The sequence below is a fragment of the Loxodonta africana genome, chromosome 26 (genome assembly GCF_030014295.1).
Source record: "Loxodonta africana isolate mLoxAfr1 chromosome 26, mLoxAfr1.hap2, whole genome shotgun sequence".
Taxonomy (NCBI): domain Eukaryota; kingdom Metazoa; phylum Chordata; class Mammalia; order Proboscidea; family Elephantidae; genus Loxodonta; species Loxodonta africana.
Genome location: NC_087367.1, coordinates 4,243,156 through 4,265,950, shown reverse-complemented (window position 1 = coordinate 4,265,950; position 22,795 = coordinate 4,243,156). Strand labels below are relative to the sequence as shown.

Here is a 22,795-nt window from a genome sequence, read left to right as displayed (position 1 = left end):
TAATTTTTTTGTGATATCCATTGACTTCTACCTATCAATGACCTTAATCTATCAATGATGAGCTTACTCTATTTTCTCTCTTCCTGTTTTTTTTCTCATTTTTTTAGTTGTCTGACTTTACTTTGTGAGAACACATATCACTTGTATGTTATTTTTCTTCCGTCATCCCTTGTTTTAGTCTTAAATATAATTAAATATATTAAATGCTCACCCTTCAACCTTTGGCCAAAATTTCCCAGTCATCTCTCAGTTGGATGAAGCTCATCTAGTATATTGCTCAAGAAGTGCCCATGAGAACATCATTCTCTTGTATGTTTAAAACTTTTTCAATAACATTGATACTTGAAGGTTACCTCGGATGCATTTTAAATATCTGGTTCATAGTTTCTTTCCTTGAACTTCTTTACAGTGCTGCTCTGTTATTGCCTTACTTTACATGGTGCTTTTGAGAAGTCTGCTACCATTCCAATCCTATTATTTCTTATTATTTGTGCTTTTTGCCTTGCTGCCTTTTGGATTTTTTCTTTATTACTGATGTCTATTGGCTTTACCTAGGATATGTCTTCGAGTACAGTAGATCCTTGTGTATCAATTTTCCCAGGTATCTGGAGGGCCCTCTTGCTATATAGATGAGGCCTTTTACTTCCAGAAAGTTTCCTTGGATTATAGCTTTAAATATTAGTTCTCTCATTATGTTTCGATGAAAACTGTGGTGAAAGGAACTTCAGCAAAAGGTTATTTAAGAAGAGAAAAAATAAGTGAAGAGAAAGATTCAAAATTAGAGATGGAAGACATTGTTGAATGATTTTAGCAAGAGAAAAGGACAAGAGAAAGTGGCATTTATGAGCCTTTGACACAGCAGTAGGAGTTATAAAGATTAAGGCAGAATTGAGAGCCAGGATTGAAGAGGCCTTGGGTAAGAACAGCAGCCATCTTGGCTGAGGTGAAACGGGGAGAGTCCTGATAGGGATGACAGTCAAAGTAATGCCCAGAATAGTCCACTGGAGCACAATTGATGTTCTAGGGTATTTCCTTTTATTGGCTTTTAGGGAAAATTTTCCCAAAATACTATTCATACTGGAATAAAAACAATGTTTTTCTTTAAAGTTAGAGAGCCTCATTCAGAGGCTGAATGGCTTATTATAGATCGTTTCTATTCTTCTAGTGTTTTTTTTCTACATCTTAATTGTTTTTTGACCATTTCTCAATCATCCCTTTAATACTTCTTCAAATCTGGAATTTTAAAGACTCTCAAAGTGTCTACCAGTTACCTTTTCTCCTTCTTCGTCTTCAGCATTTTTATTGAAGGAAAAAAGACCTCAGCTCCACCTGTGGCAAAATCTCCTTTAAAGACGAACGCCTTTGGACTCCTGACGTGCTCCTACATATCGCTTTTACTTTAATAAGATTTTAATCCTTTAAAATTTTAGACAAAAGGCAAAAGAAAATGCTTCAGTTATAATGTTGTATTAAGTAAGAAGAAAAGGAAAGCAAAAGTACTGATTTGATCTAAAGGATTTATTCAAATTAAAAATTTAAATTACATTTTAAAGTCTTCTTATAGAAGTGGTACATCTTAGGAAAAAAAATCAATTCCAGCTATCTTTTTTGAACATTTACTATGTTCTAGACATTACGTTATAGTCTTTAAATAAAATAATGTTTCTAAATTCATGCTTCCCTGGTTGGTAGATAGCTATCATCTTCCTAGAGGACCTAAGTTGTCTAAATTCTGTTTGAAACCTCGCTGATTTTGGAATATAAGATGGTGTTACAGGGTTGATTACTGGATGGTTAAGATGATGAGTGCTAATCGAGTAATTGGAAAGTGAGTGTGTCTTTCTCATTTCATTATTTATAATGGCACTTCCAGAAGTGATAGCAAATGGTGTTTTCACAATGGAGTAACCCTCCTCCTCCCAATTTGGCTGTATCTTCCAGTGTCGCCAGTGAAGAATGGTGAAACAGTTCAACTTAAATGAAGGCTTGTGTATGTCTTTTTATATCAGTGGTACAGATGCTCTCTTTGTATCAAGAGGGTCACCTCTTTGATCAGAAATATATTCTCTTTTTCAAGGACCAGCTTACATCTCTGCCCTTACATGAAGCCCTTCTTGATGGTTCTAGTCTATTCTGATCTGATCCTTTTCTGGTTTCCTGTAGTTCCCAATGTCTATTTTTTAAGGAGCCCTGGTGACCCAATGGTTAACCAAAAGGTCGCCTATTTGAATCCACCAGCCACTCCACAGGAGAAAGAGGTACCAGTCTGCCTCTGTGAAGATTTACAGCCTTGGAAACCCTATGGGGCAGCCCTACTCTGTTGTATAGTGTTGCTGTGACTCAGAATAGACTTAGTGGCCATGGGCTTGGGGTGTCTGTTTTAAACACGTGAGCCCTCGTGTATGACTTGTGTTGTGTTGCGTTCTGAACTAGAATGAACTCCTGGGGGCTTATAGGTAGGTATAACCCTCCTCCCTTCCTCATCTTGTGTCCCTTCTCTTCTTCCTTGTGTATTCTTCAAGGCACCTAGATTAGTGTTTTTCACATAGTAACCCTTCAGGTAGTACTTAATTGATTACTCAAGGTGTGAGGTTGATCCTGATGCCATATTTGTCATCTCACTCAGTGCCTGGAGTACCTTGATTGTTCAGCCCTCTGGCGCCACTGTGCTCCTTGTGTTCCTGCCACAGAACTGCCTGCTAAATCAGAGGATCTGATGGCCCTCCCAGGTAGAGTAGTTCCTCATGTCAACATTTGGACTGATATTTATGACTGAGGAAACCTGTGATCTTTAAAAACACTTGTCTAGTCTCTCTTGACCACTGGGAGGGAGCCGTGAAGGACTGAGAATCGGGAGACCATGTTCCAATTCCAGCTCTGCCACCCAATCAGAATGGAGGCCCTCAGGAAATCATTTAACCTCTGTGGATGTTGCCTTTCTCATCTGTAAAATGCGGGGCTTTGACTAAATGAGGTTCCTTCTAGTTCCACAACTCTGTGATTCTCTGCAAACCTATTCCCCAAGTACTTAACGCTCATTGCAGAAGGTCGTGCTTCTTAGAATGTCTCCAGAGCGTCTTGCCTATTTTTACACAGCTAAGGAAGTTGAAAAGTTTAAATTTCGAAAAACTAATGATCTGGGAGCGGGAGTCGTAGCACATGACTTGTACCTGGTGGCAAAACATTCACTTTCAGATTCCCTAGGATATCCATAGGGTAGGGTCATAAGCCTCATTAAAGCTGCTTGTTCACTGTTTGCTGCAGGGAATTCTAACACAATCCATTTATCAATCACAGTTGCTTGTAAGATGGAGTGCGAATGTGTGTTTTTACATGGTAGATACACGTAGTACAGTTACCGTTTAGAAGTAGGATTTCCTTTGTGGAACATATATAAGATTTAGTTCTGGTAATGTACTTCTGCATTTCATTATCTCCAGACTGGATGGTATTTACCACAGCTTACTGGTACCATACTACTACTGCGTGGTGCACCTCTTAAGGCTATTTGAAAGTCCGTTAATATCAAGTGGATGGGTCATCGTATAGACTCAGTGACATGATGGTGCTTCCAGTCACTTACAATGGGCAGCAACAGGCACGCTGTTCTTCTCTTTCCTCCTGGTGAAGCTCCATTGTATGTACGTTCATTTGAGCAAAGAGGCTTTGAAATTGTCCCTGTGGTTTGACTTACTTGGACCTTTTTATAAGTTTTAGACTAATAGGGTTATTTTAAAAAGACACACTTTCACTGAATTTTTTTGTATCAATATATTTATTTGCACTTCTTCAAATAAATATATTGATACAAATATTCTTAGATTTTTTTTTTTTTTTTAGTTTTAATAGCTTGCTATATATCTGATTCTCTTTGATCAGTTCTACAAACTTACTGTTTGGGGTTTTTTTCAGTATGATTAGTCAGCTAAACATAGTCAGTCTCAAATTTTAATTCCTTCAAAAATTCTGTAATGTGTTAATATTACCATGTTTTACTAAAATCTGATTTATTAAGGTGTTTAAATTGTTTAAGAAATCTAATGCATTTCAGCTCTGTTATCTGAGAATTAGTAAGGTTCGTAGGTGAGTGATGGTGAACAGAATCCATTCTCGCCATGTTCATGTTAAGGTGCCTGTTTTTAAGTCAGATTAGAACGGAATCAGTTGCCACCGTGTTAATTCCGACTCCTGGTGCCCACGTGTTTCAGAGTAGAACTGTGCATCAGAGGGTTTTCCTGGCTGTCATTTTACAGGAGCAGACCTCAAGGTCTTTCTTCCTAAATAAGATTAAAAAAAAAAAAAATAAGATTAGAACCATATAAAAAGAACAAATTATTATTTCATGATATTTTGCAAGTTACAGCTCTATGAATACAGGCTACAAGAGTCCTATTATTAATGGAAGGTGGTGATGGGTGGAAAATATTGAAATATCACGACTATTACTTAGAGGTGTGGTCTCCACAGTAAAATTATTATTTTGTGAAGCATATTTCCCAGTGCTAAGCCTCTGAGACAAGTGAAAACCTGTTAAATACATATATAACTTTGACTCTAGAAGAACTTTTTTTCTATGACCTTCTGTTTCAAAAAATTTTAAACATACTCAAAAAAAAACAAGATTCGAAAATTTCTTTTATCAATATTTCAGCTGATGTATTTTTTAAAGTAAATTACATATACCATGGCATTTACCTCTAATAATTAAGCATGTACACATCTCCGAAAAATAAAGACAATTCTCTGTATTATCACAATGCCATTACCACACTTAACAAAATTAGCAGTCACGCCTTAATATCACGTACAGTTTGATTTCTTCCACTGTCTTCTTTCTTTGTCCTAAAATTCATGAGAAAATGGGAATATAGACAACTGTGTTTTTGTTTTTCAGATGTACCTAAGCCTTCTTTTCCTTTTTTACTACCTATCTCAGGAGACTTCTCTGTGCTACGGTTTCCCTTTCTGTAAATTGAACAGCCAAGATCAGGTGATGTCTTTGGTCTCTTTTAGCCCTCATCACCTCTGAGTCTGACTTAGGCAGCTACAGGTACAGAACCAGGTGATCATGACTGCTTTCAGTTAGAAGGGACATCAGGAGAGCAAGTGTCTAGTCTCGTAAATAGGAAAACAGAGATTATGCTATATTCACTGAAATATATCCAGCCACTGGCACGGAGCCTGGCTTAAATAATTGATGAGTGAACAATGAGTAACTGAATAGATTAATTTATAAACGAATCGATTAATTAGTCAGTCATTGTTCAGGTATAAGAGGTAAAGCCAACCAAGCAGAGCCGGACACAGTATATCCAGGTACAGTAACTGAGTCTTTTGTACATTTCTTAATTTCCTTTCAGGAGCGATCTAGACATCATGCCAAAAGACATTTGCTATTCATTCAATACAGCCATTATGGATATTTTCTTACACACAGAGCTCGATCAGTATATTCACACAGAGAAACTGGAAATGGGGTCCTAGACATAAATCTTTGGGTAGAGTTTTAATCAGAAAATTTCCAAGTATTTTTAATAGAAATCTCAGGATAAGGGTCTGTTACATGAATATCAGTGTATTTATTAGATGCTTTCCTTGAAGTGGGAGATTGCACCCTCTGTGATATCTGGGTCCCAGAACAGGAAAGGAGAAATGAAAGGGGAAAAAGCAGAAACAAAAGGGCAGAGAGAAGTTACCTATTCTTCGGGGGGCAAGGTGGGGGAGGAGAGAGTCTAGGACCATTCCAATCCCCCCCCCCAAAAGCAAACCTTTTGCCGTCAAGGTGATTCCAACTCATAGCGACCCTATACAATAGAGTAGAACTGCCCCATAGGGTTTCCAAGAATTGGCTGGTGAATTTGAACGGCCAACCTTTTGGTCAGCAGCCTGAGCTCTTTTTTAACCACTGTGCTACCAGAGTCCCAGGGCCATTCCAGAAGATGAAAAATCAGTTAGTGTTTCTAAAATGATTTGTTCTTGCACGCGGGGCCTCCCAGCAGTTATTTCTTTAACATGTGTGTTAGGCTGTCCACTTCATTATGCAATTTACTTTATTATTCTGGGGCTAGGTGTTCTTGTTTAGGATCAGAAAGAAGGTGTAAAAAGAGGGGTATTTACCTTCTCTTCATTCTAGGCAAAAAGTTTGATAAAAGAAGGTTAAGACTATTTTCTGAAGCCATATTTGCAATATATTCAGTTATGCTCAGGATTTGGCTTAGCACTGCTAGGGGTACAGTCTATAGGGTCAGACTCCCTGGGTTTGAGTCCTGGCTCTACTTCTTATTAGCTCTGTGTTCTTGGCCAGGTTATTTTACCTCTTTGTGCTTCCGTTTTTGCATCTAAAATAAGGATAATAGTATCTCCCTCAAAGAGGTATTATGAAGATTGAATCATTTGAAATGTGTCTTAGGCTGGGTTCTCTAGAGGAGCAAAACCAGTGAAGCATGTGTACAAATATAAAGATTTATTTCAAGGAAATGGCTGATACAGTTGTGCAGGATGGCAAGTCTCAAATTCATGGGTCAGGTGTCAGCCTACAGGCTTCTTCTGACTCACCTGATTGCAGGGGCTGATGGACCCAAAATCAGCAGGTCGGGCAGAAAGCTGCTGGCTCACAGGGTTTCAGGAGCTTGCGAATCCCAAAATCTGCAGGTCAGGTGGTAGGCTGCTGGCTCACATCCCAAGAACTGGAGATCAGAGGTTGAGGAGTCAGATACAGGGTCAAGAGAGGGCGAGTTTTGCCAGAACATCCATATAGGATGCAGGACACACCCCCAAGGAAACTCCCCTTTCAATTGATTGGCTGCTCACATCAGATCACAAAATGAAGGATGATTACCTAATATCTGCCAAACCACTGAGAATCATGGCCTCGCCAAGTAGGCACATGTACTATCCCAGACCACTCCTTGTCAACTTGGCACCTGTACACATCTGCTTAAACTATACATAATCTCTAAATAAAGACAATTATAAGGTCATACTTGTACCTAACATGATACGACTAATGCGTACAACCAAAAACGCACTAGCCCACTTTACATCTTATTTAAGTGAAAAAAAACAAAAATATTTGATGCACACATACAAAGCAGAAATACTCATAACAGTTACAGGCCTCCTTTCTGCAGCTGATCACATGGGCGTAACTGGTATTTAGAACTGCCTTCTTCCACCGCCCATTCTGTCATTCTGTATTCCCTTCGCCCTCGGCAAGCACCTCAGCTGGTTGTGGTTCTTTGCCTCATGGGGTTACCCAAACCTTCATTCCTGAAGGGTCTGGGCCATTAGCAGTCATGCCGGAATTGGGTTGCTGTAGGTTTCCACTGATTTTAACTACAGGGCGTGGTAGTACTAAGAGACATCTGACAGATCTCCTGCATTCCAGACATACTCTTCTTTACCTCCATTATGTAATATCAACCCAATTTCCACTAGATGATAGGGATCAATCCCACCAGCCAATATGGTAGCTCCCATCTTTGCCTGTTGATCCAGAGACATACGGAGCCCAAAGTGGCCAAGTGGCATTCTCCACTTCCAGGTCAGTGGAATCAGTGTTGTGTCTCCTGGGAGCATTCCTCCCTTCGGAGCTAAGACCTCTAGACCTGCAGAGCATAGGTGGCAGAACAGGAAGCAAAAATTTTGTAAGTGGGTCACTAGGGCTAATAGTGAGTGGTGCCACTCACATTACCACCCCTGGATCCTACACCCGTGAATCCTGGCTATGGGAGAAACAGCACCATATATTGGACCCTGGTTTAGAGCACATACCGCCCCCTGGAGAACATTGTCCCAACCCTGCAAGGTATTGCCACCTCGCTGGCAGGGGAGTCATTTTTAATGCTGGACTGCTGTGGTTTATGTAGATGCAACCTACGTATGGTGAACCTTTTTATAATATTATAGAAATGACAATCAGATTATGTCAGCTAACATTTTGTGCGTGTCTGCTATTTACAGATGTACCAAGCTCTGATAATGCTTCCTGACATTGACAAGTCTTGATTAAGTTCAGATTTGATTTAGACAAAGAGGAAGACCGTAAATTGGATGCGATCCAGATTGTTCTTTTCCAGTGCTTATTTATTTTGTTAAAGAACAAAAACAAATTTTGTTCTCTGATATCAGATTGGAAATTAGGTTATTGTAGCTTCTTTCATAGGATCCTTTAGAACTTGTGTTAAAAAGGAGAAGTCAGAAATAGGCTGTTATTGGAAAGGATTTCTTTTGTAGGTGAAGGCACTTTTAGTAAAGAAGCAATTTCTAGCCTATAAACTATTGAGGGAATTTACCCCAAAAGTCTGGAAAGTATGTTTGGTCACAATCCTAGTTAATCCAGTAGGCTTTCATATTTTGCCAAAAGACCAGATTAGAATAGAAAAGTGGGTCATGAGTTCCAAATGCTAACTTCACTTCGAATATTGCTGAAAGTACCTCACCGTTTTGTTTTGATACTTGAATTAATGGCACCATTTAAGGAAGCTGTAGTTTTGGGGGCTGATGGAGCAGTACAAAAAAACCAAACCTGTTGTCATCGAGTTGATTGACTCATAGCAACCCTATAGGACAGAGTAGAACTGCCCCATAAGGTTTCCAAGGCAGTAAATATTTATGAAAGAAGGCTGCCACATCTTTCTCCCACAGAGCAGCTGCTGGGTTTGAACCCCTGAACTTTTGGTTAGCAGCCAAGCACTTAACCACTGTACCACCAGGGCTCCTTAGATGAGTGAAAAAATACTAATGAGAGGCACAACTTTTCTGCTGTCCTTCATATGATCTCCATAGGTGTGTTTTTAAATCTCTCATTCTCAATGAATATTAAATGTAAAGAAAAAGAATGGATAAAATTTCAGATTTGAGATATGACTAGGTAGCTATGAGATCTAGGAGGAAAAAAATCTACCATATTAAACAGATTATTTTAAGAATAAGAGCATATTACTTCCATCAGTGATCAGAAACTGCAGCTTTTTTGCCATTCTCTGAAGTAAGGTCAATTTATATTTTTGAAAAATACAGCTTCATGCTTATTCCAATAAACATCCATGTTTGAAAAGTAAACGTTAGCACTCTCTTTAAGGTGTGTTTTTTTTCTAGACTGACTTGTGGTAATGTACATGTATCCATCTGTGGCATTTTATGATTGGCCAGCAAGATAGAGAATTTGAGAAGAAACAAACCAACACACAAAAACTTTATACTCTGCCCTACAGGGCACTGTGAGTCGGAATCGACACTGTGGCAACAGGTTTTGTTTTTTTTAACAATGGTCCAACTTCAGACTTTTGAGGGGTGCTTGGTGTAGGAGAAACGGCAGCGGATTCAAAATAAATGACTTTGGTTTGAGACTTAACTCTGCCACTGACGAGTTATGTAGTTCTCCCCTGTTGGGGAATTTGCTTCTGTGGCTTCTTATCTTACTTGCTAGTCTCTAAATATACTCAGGAGTCCCTGGGTGGTGCAAACCGTTAAGTGCTCAACTACTAACTGAAAGGTTGGCAGTTTGAACGCATGCAGAGGCATCTCAGAAGGAAGGCCTGGCTATCTGCTTCTGAAAGATCACAGCCTTGAAAACCCTATGGAGTGCAGTTCTACTCTCCAACACATGGGGTTGCCATGAATTGGAATGGGCTTGATGGCGACTGGTAAATATATTTATTCCTCCCCCCTTTTACTATCACTTTGGAGTGCTCAATAAATGTCTGTTAAATTAAAAAAAAAAAACAAACAACTGCATATTAAAAGAATACGAGGCATAGATTTATGTTAAAATGTGGTAGCCTCTATGTAACTGCGTGTAGGCCAACAGATACGAATGATTCTTGTGAACGTAAGCTGCTGCTTGTTCATTCTGTGCGTCTTTCTCATCTGGGGGTATAGTGATTGTCATTAGCAATTGTTGAAAGAACGGGAAAAGATTATGACCTATTCAGATAAGTGTGACCTCAACAATGGACCCAAACATCCCAACAGTTGTGGAGATGGTGCAGGACCAGGCAATGTTTTGTTCTGTATCACGTAAGATCGCCATTAAAACCCAAAACCAAACCCAGTGCCATCAAGTCGATTCCGACTCATAGCGACCCTGTAGGACAGAGTAGAACTGCCCCATAGAGTTTCCAAGAAGTGCCTGGAGGATTCGACCTGCCCACCGTTTGGTTAGCAGCCGTAGCACTTAACCACTACGCCACCAGACTTTCTGCAGGTCACCATTACTTGGAGCTAATTCCATGACAACTTAACAAGAACATTCTAATAAGATAAATATTGACTTTTTTTTTTTTTTTTTAAATAGGAGCCTTTAAAGTTGCTCAATGAGTTATATGTTCTTAGGGTTTTAAAAGTGTTTTCTAAACTTCCATTTAAAAAGTCATGAATAGTGACTATCTTCCTCCATAAGTTCCGTAAGTCCATGATAATAAGAGCTTAATGGGCACATTCCTCTTTACAACAGAGTGTTGTAATTAAAATGATTTAATTATCTAAAATCGTCTAAATTATGATAAGGCATTTGGTGATACACCAGAAAAAATATAAGTGTATCTACTCAATGATGTTCTTCAAAAGTGAGGCTTATTTTTTGGACTGCATGTACGTCTCTCCTCTGATGTGAATCTGCATGGTGGAGGTACACAAAGTAGTGGACACGTGTGATTGAAGTCCACACACCGATGGACGGTGATTTTTATTCACATTAATGCCCTGCATCTCTGCCTGCTCCATAATCTCTTGTTTTCCCTCTTCTGCTGGCATTCTCCTCTCTACCATATCAACCTCTGATCAGCTATTGAGAACTGGTTCCATTTGAGCCATCCTGGCCCACCCAGTACTCGGTTTCTGATTGTTGGAGGAGCAGGAAGGCAGCAGTTTTTGCCCCATCAACAATGACCTGGTCATTCAGTCCTGCATAAACTGACAGAACCTGAAGCTGGCTGGTTTAGGGTGTCGGCCACCAACCAACCAGTTTGCTTTTGGTATAAAAGTAAACACATCATTTTCTTTCCAAACCTCTTCCTCCTGTTGGTCTCTTTCTCTGTGCACTGAGTCATCACTTACCCAGCCACAGCGTTTTCACAGATGTCTTTGACGCTCTCAACCCTCTTGGCCAGTAAGTTCTGACTTCCTTGTCTCTCTCCTTCCTTCCTTTTGTTCACCAGCGCTCTAGTCCAGGCTTGCGTTGCCTCTCGCCTGGACTGTTGTTGTTCTACTCTCCTAAGTGGATGCTACTTCCCTCCTTTCTGGTGCTCCCAGCGCTGATGGTATTTCTTGCCAAAAAACCTTCGGCGACCTGTGTTTGCTTACAAAAATTGTGCCCCAGCTTCTTAGCCTGGTTTCAAAGCTGATGCTAACCTCCCTTCCAACTTGTGTTGTTTTTTCTAATACTCTCTTCCCTCCCAATACACACTGACCTAGGTCCTGTTTTTCTTTCTTGTGTTGGTTCTGCTTCCCTGTCTCAATATGTGGAAATTGTAGATACTTCTCAAGTCCCAGCTCAAATGTTTCTTTCTATGAGTCCCCCCATTAGAAATAACTTCCCCTCGCCCTAAAATCCCATAGGTTATTATACTTTTGTCAGAGCATGTATACCTACAGATGGATCTATAAGCTGCTTATGTCATCTCCCCTTCCTCTGTGTGGGGCAGATGGGAAAAAACCCAGCCTTCTGGTCAGCCTGATTTAAGTTCAAATCCTAGTTTTGCCAGTTACTGAAAGTTTATTTGTTTTGCACAGAACACCTAACCTATTTTTTCCTATTTTCTCATCCTCAAACAGAGCTAAAAATAACCTCTCAGGGTCATGAGGATTAAATAATTAAATCTCTGTAAAGTACTTAATTCTCTCATCTAGCAGATATTCAATATATATGCATTCCATTTTCTTCTTCTAAACAGGAAGATTCTCCATCCTTTTATCTTATCATGCTCAGCACTCAGATATCTGTTGAAATGAATTGAGTTCAATCTGTCCAATTATTACCATCAAGTCAAATCAATAAAAATGTATTTAAACCTACTGTGCAGAAGGCCTGGGCATGGGCAGTGTCATGGATACAAAGATATATATAGAGATAGAGATATATATAAAACATTTTCCTGGCCACTGTCTGAAGAGTTGGCTTTGGGAATGGTTCCTGTCTCGGGCTAACAGAAGATCTGGGGACCATGACCTCCGGGGTCCTTCTAGTCTCAGTCAGACCATTAAGTCTGGTCTTTTTACGAGAATTTGAGGTCTGCATCCCGCTGCTCTCCTGCTCCCTCAGGGGTTCTCTGTTGTGTTCCCTCTCAGGGAAGTCATCGGTTGTATCCAGGCACCATCTAGTTCTTCTGGTCTCAGGCTGATGTAGTCTCTGGTTTATGTGGCCCTTTCTGTCTCTTGAGCTCGTAATTACCTGGTGTCTTTGGTGCTCTTCATTCTTCTTCGCTCCAGGTGATACCGGGTGTGCTTTAATTGTTGGTTTCACCCGCCCATCTGGGAAAATACAGCAGTGTAGGAGTCTGCAAGCCCCAGGAAGCAGAGCAGGCTGGAAGGAGAGGCTTAACTAAGTGCAGAACTCAAGAATGTGGCATCTATGGGTGCAAACCTGGCTGGGTAAAATAAGTTGACTTTTTAAACGGACCTGCTTAGTGTAAGAATTTGTTGTTTTTCGTGGTCACCTAAGGGCTAACTTGTTCTTCATCTTCATTTTTTTAGAGCTTTTAATCAGGGCTATGACAGTGGTGACACAGTGGTTCAGAGCTTGGTCACTAACCAACAGGTCAACAGTTTGAATCCACCAGCCACTCCTTGGAAGCCCTATGGGGCAGTTCTACTCTGTCCTGTTGGGTTCTATGAATTGGGATCATCCTGACTGCAATGGTTTTGGGGTTTTTTTGGTGTCAAATCGACACCAAATTTGGCGTCAAATTGACACCTCAGAAGGGAGGCAGACGCTGAGGAAGAATTAGCGTGTAAGAGTTTTATTGGGGGAAAGAGGTAGAATAAGTCTGAAAGATGAAAGAGAAGCAGGAATGGGAAGGGAAAGCTTTCCGAGTGGGGTGCTGATCTGATGCCTTTGAAAGGAAAGGGGACAAGCAGTAGGACCGGGTAGGGAGCAGCTGAGAAGGTGATGCAGATCTGACCAGGCCTCAAGGGGTCTAGTGGGGAACTGGGAGCACGCGTGGCACCATGTAGTAGTAAATAGAGGACTATCATGTTGGTAGTGTCTTAGCTTCCTAGCATGACAAAATGCTACAAAGCAGCTGACTTTAAAAGACAGAAATTGACTGTCTTCGTTCTGGAGACTGGGAGTCCGAAATGAGGGTGTTGGCTGGGTTGATTCCTTCTGAGGCTTTGAGGGAGACTCTGCCACACCTGTCTCCTGGCTTCTGGTAGCTCCATGCCTTCCTTGGCTTGCAGCTGCATTGTCACCTGATATTATTCTCCTCCTCTCTGTCTTATGTGTCTTCTCTACTTTTATAAGGGCACCAGACATACAGGGTTAGGACCCGCCCTACTCCAGTATGACTTCATGTTAACCTAACGGGTAACGTCTTCAAGGGGAAACAGGGTCACATTAATAGGAATGGGGGCAGGACTTGACATCTTTAGGGAAGAGCATAGCCTTGGTCCACATGTCCTGGTGGGTCCCGGTGGTCTTGCTGCTGGAGGCTGTCAGCTTATTGGACTCTACAGCAGAAAGACCAGCTCTTTGTAGATGGAATTGTACCTCCTTGGCTGACACGCTACCTTTTTAATAGTAAAATATTAACATTCGAGAAGTCCATGAAAGCATTAGGTCAGATAGGTATTTGGGCCAGGGGGGAGGGAGGGAAGAGAGGGGTGAGGAATTCTCTAAAAAAAATACAATCCTTCGTAGCAACTGGACATGACACTGTGTTGGGTGATTTGTATTATTTGGGTGTATCCCATTATTCTTCATCTGTTAAATGTGGATAATGGCATACAGCTTCTCTATCTACCTGACAGAATTGTATAGAAACATACTACATACCTAAGAAAGGTGAGAAAAGAAAAAGAGTGCCATGTGGAACTGGGAGAGGCAGTATAGTATAAGAAAGATCTCTGGACTGGAAGTCAGAGGCACTGGGATGGACGTGAAGGGAAGCACCCAGGGCTGTCCCTGGTACTCATGCAGAGAAGAAATGGTTACTAGGTTCAGAAAAGTGGCATGAAAAGAAAATAATTCTAAATGCATTTGGGAGCTAGCTGTTTAAATTATTCCGATTACAAAAATTCGTCCTGTTAAAAAATCACCCGTATCGGATTTTATTGTAAATCTTGAGTTTCCTGTGACTAAAAAAAAAAAAAAACCAAACCCATTGCCGTCGAATAGGACAGAGTAGAGCTGTCCCATAGGGTTTCCAAGGAGTGCTTGGTGGATTCGAACTGCCAGCCTTTTGCTTAGCAGCCAAAGGCTTAACCACTATGCCACCAGGGTTTCCATATTGCCGTGAGTAGGGTTCCTATGACAGGCTTGTCTAAAACCAAGGATATTACACATATTTATACTTAAGAAAGTGAAAAATATTAACTAATTGTTATTTTTTATTTCAGAGGGAAAATAGATAATAAACCAAAAAGGCAGTTAATGTTTTCAGTTAAAAACCAAGTTTTACTCTAGATTTTAGGGGCTGGAAAACTTTTTCTGTAAATGGCCAGATAGTAAATATTTTAGGCTTTTATGAGCTCTGTGAGTCTCTGTTGCATATTCTTTCTTTCTTTTTTTTAACAATCCTATAAAAATGTGAAAACCATTCTTAGCTCAAGGGCACAGAAAAATAGGCCCTCAACTGCGATCCCTGCTGCCAGCTGAGCTCCGCTTAACCTCATCTTTGATTTGTACAAAATTTCAGAAATGGACAGAACCCTAGATTCTTATATTGTGTTTTTTTTTAAAGAGAATGACTTTGAAGTCAGCTTGGCCTGGGTTTGAATCCTGCTTTCATCCTTTACTAGATCTGTGACTTGGGCAAGTTTTTAAACTAATGGGATGCTTAGCTTCCTCATATGTAAAATGAGACCAGAGCTATCTGGCTGGGTGCTTGCCTGGATATAATGAGATAATTTATGAAGATTACTCTGCCCAGTTATTACCATGTAACGGACCCTCAGCAAATATTAGTTCCTTTCCCTTCTTCCTTACCTGGTTTGACAATTTTTTCCCAGCTTTTTTTCTTTCTTTCTTTCTTTCATTTCTTTGAGTTGTCCTAACAAAAATTTAGACTTTCTATTACTACTAAGTTATCTTAGTAGATACTCTGGCTTAAACTAAATCAAATTAATTTGTCAACATTTTGATTATGTGGGACAGATTATTGATTTTATTTCCTCTCACAGCCATCTCTGCCTCCAAAGGCAGACACTCTGAGATGTCTTCAATAGTACCCCAAAATCTGTATTTTAAAAATATATTGATAGACGCTAATGGTAAAAATTTAATGATAACTTCGGAGAACTTGTCCTGCCTGGCTCTCATAGAATTTATAAGAACATAAATATTCTGAACCATATGCAAAAGTGAAAACTAAACAACTGCAACAATAACAAAAAACAGTTGCCTTCCAGTCGATTCTGTCTCATGCCAATGTGAAACTAGGAGATAAACAACAACCATGGAAAGATACATACAGGCGGACCCCGGATTGTGAACGAGTTCCATTCCTAAGTCTGTAATGTGTACATTTTCGCGATACCTACTGTGCTCAAAATGAATAAAGACAAAAACTCAACAGGAACAGTGAAAGCAAGTGGCCGGTTATCCATCGGACCCCGAAGTCTAGTTACTTAGGGCACAGAACCAGTTACTTCTGAGGCATATTGAGAAGTAGCATCTGTGGGAGAAAGACCAAACAGAAATACCATGTTTCAAACACTCTAGCAAGTTCTGTTCCCTGGAAGGAAAACAACTCTGTGCTGAAGTTCCAAGTATCTCCTACTTAGGCTATCCGGAGACCAAAAACTTCAAAACCAAACCTGTTGCCGTCAAGTTGATTCTGCCTCACAGCGACCCTATAGGACAGAATAGTGCTCTCCCATAGAGTTTCCAAGGAGCGCCTGGTGGATTTGAACTGCACACCTTTTGGTTAGCAACCGTAGCACTTAACCACACTATGTCACCAGTGTTTCCATTTAAAAAAACTATATTTCAATACTAAGTTTTCTTTTAATAGGTATTAAATTTTAAGGTGCAGGTCATATTGCAGTACCCTATATCATGACGCTGCATCATGAAATGTTGCCCAGATCCCTAAATGTTAAAGATGTATATGTGAAACAAAACTTCTTGACAGTTGCAACCATCTCTTGGGGGGAGGCCGTGATGACATATAGTTGGAAACTACTATTTTCTGCCTACATGTCAGAATAAATATCTAATCAAAACGGTTCTTCATTCAGTGTATTCTGTCGCTGTAGAATTACTCCTCGTCCTACCCCTTCTCTCACTCTCCAAAAGTAATCTGAGATAAATTCACTTGAATTGCTTTCTGACGTTTAACGATCTATATTCTGTTTGGAGACCCTGCTTGCAATTCTGACCGACTTACAAAGATAACAGCGACGATATGGATTGGTCTGAAAGGCCAAAAGTCTCACACTGATGTTCCATTCTTAAATACAGACAGCATGATGGTATTTTTTTTTTTTTTGCTTTTTTGCTTTTTTGTTTTTTAAAGAGTCATTGCTTTTTACAGTCTATTCACTCTTTTCATACTTCCCGTTAAGGGAGACTCCTGTAACATTAGGTTTATGTTTTGAGAACATTTGCTCTCATCTCCCCTCCCTGCTTGGAACAGTTTCATGTGGCAGGGAGGAGTTACAAGGGAAGGCAGAGCCTCATAAGCTGTGTGAATATAAATAAGAAGACATATTATGGTTTATGATGTCTAGATGTCCACCTGGAGGAAAGGGAACTTAGGAGCAAAATAAAAAAGCTAAAAATCTGAGTCAGCTGAGAAATAAGATACCCCTATGATGAAGTTTGTTATGATGAAGGAAGGACGTGAGTTAGAAGGTCAGTTGTTACGGTCCCCAGCTGTATATGTTTTATCCTAAAGCACCATTTGGTTTAATAAAATGCAGATCCGAGGCTGTTCTTAACCCATCGGTTTCTTAAGACTTAATTATGAAGGTTATATTTTCAGAGGACAAAAGCATTACTCATTTGTCTGTTCATGTCTTCCAGGTTTATCTTGCAGATTATGGACTTTCTTACAGATATTGTCCCAATGGGAACCACAAACAGTATCAGGAAAATCCCAGAAAAGGCCATAATGGGACAATGGAGTTTACCAGCTTGGATGCGCACAAGGGAGTAGGTGGGTTTTTTTTTTTCTTGTTTTTATTTCAGCAAAATGATGAGAGAAGAGTAAGAAACCTGCATGAAACGGCCTTTGCATAGTCAGTTGGAAAAGTAAGAGCACTGGTGAAATTTTTATCCAAAGCAGTGAATTTAGTATCTCTTCTAAAAGTGAAAGAGATACAGACTGATAAGTGAGAAGGGAGCAGAAGGCTGTAATGTATGCACAACTTGATGCTCACCTGGGCCAGGAAACTGACAGTTTGTACAGGTAAACCTGCAGGTCAGCAACCGTGTTCTATGCTATAGTGTACATCACAGATCGGGCGGAGGGGCACGTGTGAAGAATTACCTCTGCGTTTCATTGTGTCCTTATCAGAGCATGGGGAGACATCATCTCTCAACAAGAAGGAAATCTTTTCTGAAACTCTAAAGTGTTAACTTGTGGCAGTCTCTCCCAGTCACCTCTCATATATCTTACTTATTTAAACTCACTTTGATGGTATTGGAAACACATTTGCAGGTAAATTACATACATAGTCCTTTTATTGGATATTGATCGTACTGCCTTGCATTCCAAGGCAGACTTAATTCAACAATTCCCTAATTAGTTAAAGTCATAACCTATGTCTTGTATTCATTTACCATTAATTAAACCTTAGCTGTTTATTACACTGCAGCCCAAATCCAATAGCCGACCCAGAAAGCCATGGAAAAGGAAGGAGGAGGTCAATATTGAAAATATAGGGCAGAATCCCACTGATGGTTGCCTGGTTCCCAATCAATGTCGTCAATGCAACTGTACTTTATTAGTTGCTCTGTCAGCAAGACAAAAAGTCAATTTTAATGTTATGCTAGTGAAAAAAAAAATGGCGATTATTGAAAAACTTTGGCTTTCAAAATTATATCCTGTGTAAACTTTGTTTATAAAACTATTTTCACATATGCTAAACCAAACAAAGACTTTTTAAGCAGCTTTGAAGGACCGCATTTTCACTGAAAGGCAATTAGACATTTGTACTTGTTAATGGCTGTTGAGCTGTTACCTTAAACTAATACTTTCTAACGAGTTTTAGTTGGCGCAAACAACTGTATACTGTTGCCTTTTCTATTAAAAGGACCATTGACCATGTAATGTAGAGGGTCTTGGTCATTTTCCAGAGCAATTAAAATCCACAGTACATTAAGGTAAGCCAATGAAAAAGTGAAACAAGTCTGTCAGTTATACACCTTCTTCTTTTCAGGAAGAATCGTAGATTAAATTTTCTGAAGTGGAAATTAGCTTTTAGTCTTGATTAGAGGGAGAGGAACTACTAAATTTTTTTTCCAAATATAGTTTAGTTAGAGAAGTAATAGATCACTCAGAAATTTAGTAATATTGTGTAATTTTTCACCATAAATAAATCTTATCAATGAGCATTTAAAGATGGGATATTGCTTTAATTAAATTAAAAATAAAAGGATTAAATACTCATTGATAGCATCTTTTTGTTTTTCAATTTGAAGTTCTTTCATCCTCAGTGAACTTCATTCTTCACCTTTGCCAGATTTATTGGTATAATAGAATTTTCAGAAACACAAGACTACTTTTTGATAATGGTGTAAGTGGAAATTCATCATAGAGATTCTTAAGCTTTGGTCTGGTTATGTTAATAACAAAACTAATTTATGTTTAGACCACTTATTTCAACTAACAGCTCTAACATTGATCTGGTATGTATTTTGCTACTGAAATAGCTAAGAAACCATTACAGCTGTGGAAGGGGAAGCAGAATTGCTACTACATGTTGGCTGGTCAATGTTTAGACCATAGAAATTCTGAAGTTCTTCCACAGTGTAGGGCTTCATTTTCTTTGGGCTATCTTTATGAAAGATATGAGCAAACTTTGATTTGGTAGTCCATTTAGTTTTTCCCCCTGAATAATAACACGTTAATGAGTTGGGCGGCTTTCACCATGCTAAGTCTTTGCGGAGAAGATGAAACTGAGATTCATCATAGCAAGACGATAGACGCTCCCTGAGAAAACCATGCAGAGAGAGTCTACGTTAAGTATTTTTGATATTTGCCCAAAAAAAAAATATATGGTGGTGTGAACACTCATTTTTATCATAGTTTTCACATAAGATTTCTGTAAAATAGTATACTCCTTCAGTGCATTTGGAAACCCTGATGGTGTAGTGGTTAAGAGCTATAGCTGCTAGCCAAAAGGTCGGCAGTTCGAATTCACCAGGTACTCCTTGGAAACCCTATGGGGCAGTTCTACTATCCTATAGGGTTGCTATGAACTGGAATCGACTCAACAGCAGTGGGTTTGGTTTGGTAATGAGTTCAGTGCATTTAAAATAGGATTTACACTAAACTTCTAGGAACATACACACACATATACATATATGCTGAAAATTTAATAACGTGGTATGTAAAATGGAGGTTCTGAGGTCCTCAAATGTTTCAATTCTCTTCATTCGTAATGTTTTACATTTAATTTCCAAAATAAAACATTTCAGATTAGAGTTTTATTAGAAATGAAACAATCATTTATCCATATCTAGAAACCAAAATAAACAGGGCCATAAATCCTGTAGATAAATGTAGAAGGTCAGATTCATACATATTCGTGTGTTTACTATCCATATAGTCACTGTGTAGTTTAATCTCAAAAATCTTTTCTATACCAGCCCAGCTAGGAGATCAGATAAATACCGAGACAGATAATGCAGTGGAAGCATACGGAGGAAAAAAGTCATCAGTGGAAACACAGCCCCGGTTGTGGAAATATCTGTTATGTCGCAGGTGTATCTGCGTCCGGTCAGGCCGAAGGAAATAGTCAGACTTCCACGTACAACTGACGTAGGAGTGCGTCACTCAGCAGAGACCCTTAACCTGTCCATGGTCTGGTTTTTGTTCCTTTTTGTAGTGGTTTGTCAGAAACTGAAGCTAAATCTCTCTTTCCTTTGGATTGACTGGATTTTTGTAATGAAGGAGCCTGTATAAGGTTCTGATCCGTCTTTTCACCTAAGCGTCATCTAGTTCAACTTTATATAAAAGGGAAGGGTATTGAAAGGGAAAGAAGAAAAAAAGGTTTTGTTCACTAGCTTGTGTTACTACAAGTCAAAAAGCGTACACAGATATTATTAGAAACCAAAAAAATACATATGGAAAAATAGATGGGTGGATGGATAGGTAATTTTTACTGGAACTGTCATACATCTACCTCTATGTTTTTTTATAAAAATCGTAGGTAATCTTCCAAACTCAATTCTCTCGTGTGACCTAAAGGTATTTTCTAAGGAACTGAAGTGCTTCATTTAGTGTGAAATGAGGGTAATACATGTTGGGCTTACTTCTTCTATTATTAATTTTCTACTCATCATAAAAACTAGCATGTGTAAACATTAACACATCTTGGACTTGTAGCCTGATAATTAAAGAGAACTATGTCCGTGTCAAATACGCTATTCTAAAATTTGTTACATTCTTAGTAATGTTAAAAAGCAATATTTGGATCAATGTATGCTATGGATTTTTGTAGATTTTTCTGCTCACTGAGGCAGGCAGTCAATACCTAATTTCTCTAGAGATATATTGCATTTAACATATTGAGCTTTTTTAAATACTTGAGACCTGTGCGTCGGGTGTGTAATACCTGTTTTAATTCACCATCATTGATGAGCATAAAATATGATATCTAAATTACATTTTAAATGTCCATTTGTTTACGTAATGTATTCAGTATTAAGGAAAGAGAGCTATTCCATACTTTTAAATTTCTGCCAGTCGCTACAGTATATGAAATCCAAGTCGTCTGTTATTTCTTGCATGGCTTCACGTCTCTCTAATCCAGCCCTCCAACTTACATGTGAAATAAAATAAAAATATATGTGAAACAAACTAGGAGTGTATTTTCACGTCACCAAACTTTGGAAAATGACACGGCTTACACGATACCTACCTTCTTAAACAATAATTCAAAAATGGGAACCCATTTTCCAATTATGGTAAGATATTAAGATAAATCAGCAACTTATTGATACGCTCCATTGGTAGTCAGAAAAACATATTGTTGATTTCTTCTTTTAGGTAAATTTGCTGTAAATAGTTCTTAGTTAATAATAGAGATAAACAATAATTAAGGCTCTCTTTTTTTCTGTATGACATATACCCAATTTTTATGTTTGGACATGCCTTGTAAAGCGTTGAAATATGTTGGCTTTTTGACTGAACTATTTGGTGGAGGTAAGAACACACGGCGGCCAAAATGTGAGGTACCTTTGCTCTGTGGAATAACTTCCCCTCAGCCTCACACAGTAGTGTTGCCAAAACACCACTGTGCTTAGAATTTAAAAGGTACAGAAAAAAAGAGGAGAAGCTTGGGCTTAATGTTTTCTTTGAAATGTGACACATCGCATTCTATTTCCCCGAATACTCTTTCTTGAAATTCCAGTAAATAGTGGTCACCATAAAATTTTCCAGCTCTTTCCACACCCAATTTAACAAAAGTCTCAGTTACACAGGTTACTAGTTGGAAATGCAACAGGGAACTTTAAATTTGTTCTGCAGATAGTCACCTTCCACTTCATCAGATGAGCGTCTTTCTTGTTGTTCCTGAGCACATACAGTAACTAGTATTTGGGGCATTTACACTCTGTCTGCCTGCCTGAGACAAAAATTTTCCATTTCACTATAGTATTTCCTGCCACACCTTCTATAGTGTGTGTGTGTGTGTGTGTGTGTGTATTCCATAACGGTACTGTATATAATAAAACAGAAAACACTTTATGCAGCTATTCAGGCCCATTTTGGCGTTAACATTTACACTTCTCTTTTCTCCGAATTCCCCTTTCATTCCGTTTGCGGAATTGGACACAAATAATTTATTTCTGTTTGTCTTTATGATCAGTCCTCCAACGTCCCTTTTCTGATGTTCTCCTACCAGTTTGGAAAGGCCATTTAACAATTTACAAATAACCATTTCAACTGGAGACCCTTCTTCATTGGTATGAAGTCGTTTGAAAGAAACAGTTTGGTCAAAGAAGAGTTGCATGAAAATTTCTGTTGGTCGCGCAGCTCAGACCTCAGGATGTGCTGCTTGTTCATGTCTTCCCAAAACAACCATCTTTATGTCAGAATGCCTCCATGTGTTTTAAGCTAAAACGTCTGCTTTAACTATTTACCTAACTGTAGCAGTAAAGTGTGTTATGTTGTATGACTGGTGTTAAGATATTCTGGAGGCAAAGCAATTTTTATCTAGCTTTTACCTAGATTGGGCGTGGGCTTTGGACTCTGACAGATTTGGGTTTCGTGCTGAGATCTTTCAACGTGTGCTCTGTGATGTTGAGCAAGTTACTTCACCTCTCTGAGCCTCTGTTTTCTTGTGAACAGGGAGAAGGATGATTGCTGGGACGATTACGTGAGATAATATGAAAGCAGTTAGAATGCATGGCACAGTAGCAGCTCCGTAAATCACATCAATTGCTTTTATTTTAAATATGCATTCT

General features: G+C 39.1%; 1 protein-coding gene across 3 annotated transcripts in view; it reads left to right on the top strand.

The window, feature by feature from the left end:
- Positions 1 to 22,795, top strand: part of VRK2 (VRK serine/threonine kinase 2) — an 87,814-nt gene that overhangs the window by 41,340 nt on the left and 23,679 nt on the right. For all 3 annotated transcript variants that reach the window (XM_003417580.4, XM_064277030.1, XM_064277031.1), the window contains one exon: positions 17,186 to 17,318. In XM_003417580.4, the coding sequence (XP_003417628.1) occupies positions 17,186 to 17,318 (133 nt within the window). The remainder of the gene's footprint in view (positions 1 to 17,185; positions 17,319 to 22,795) is intronic.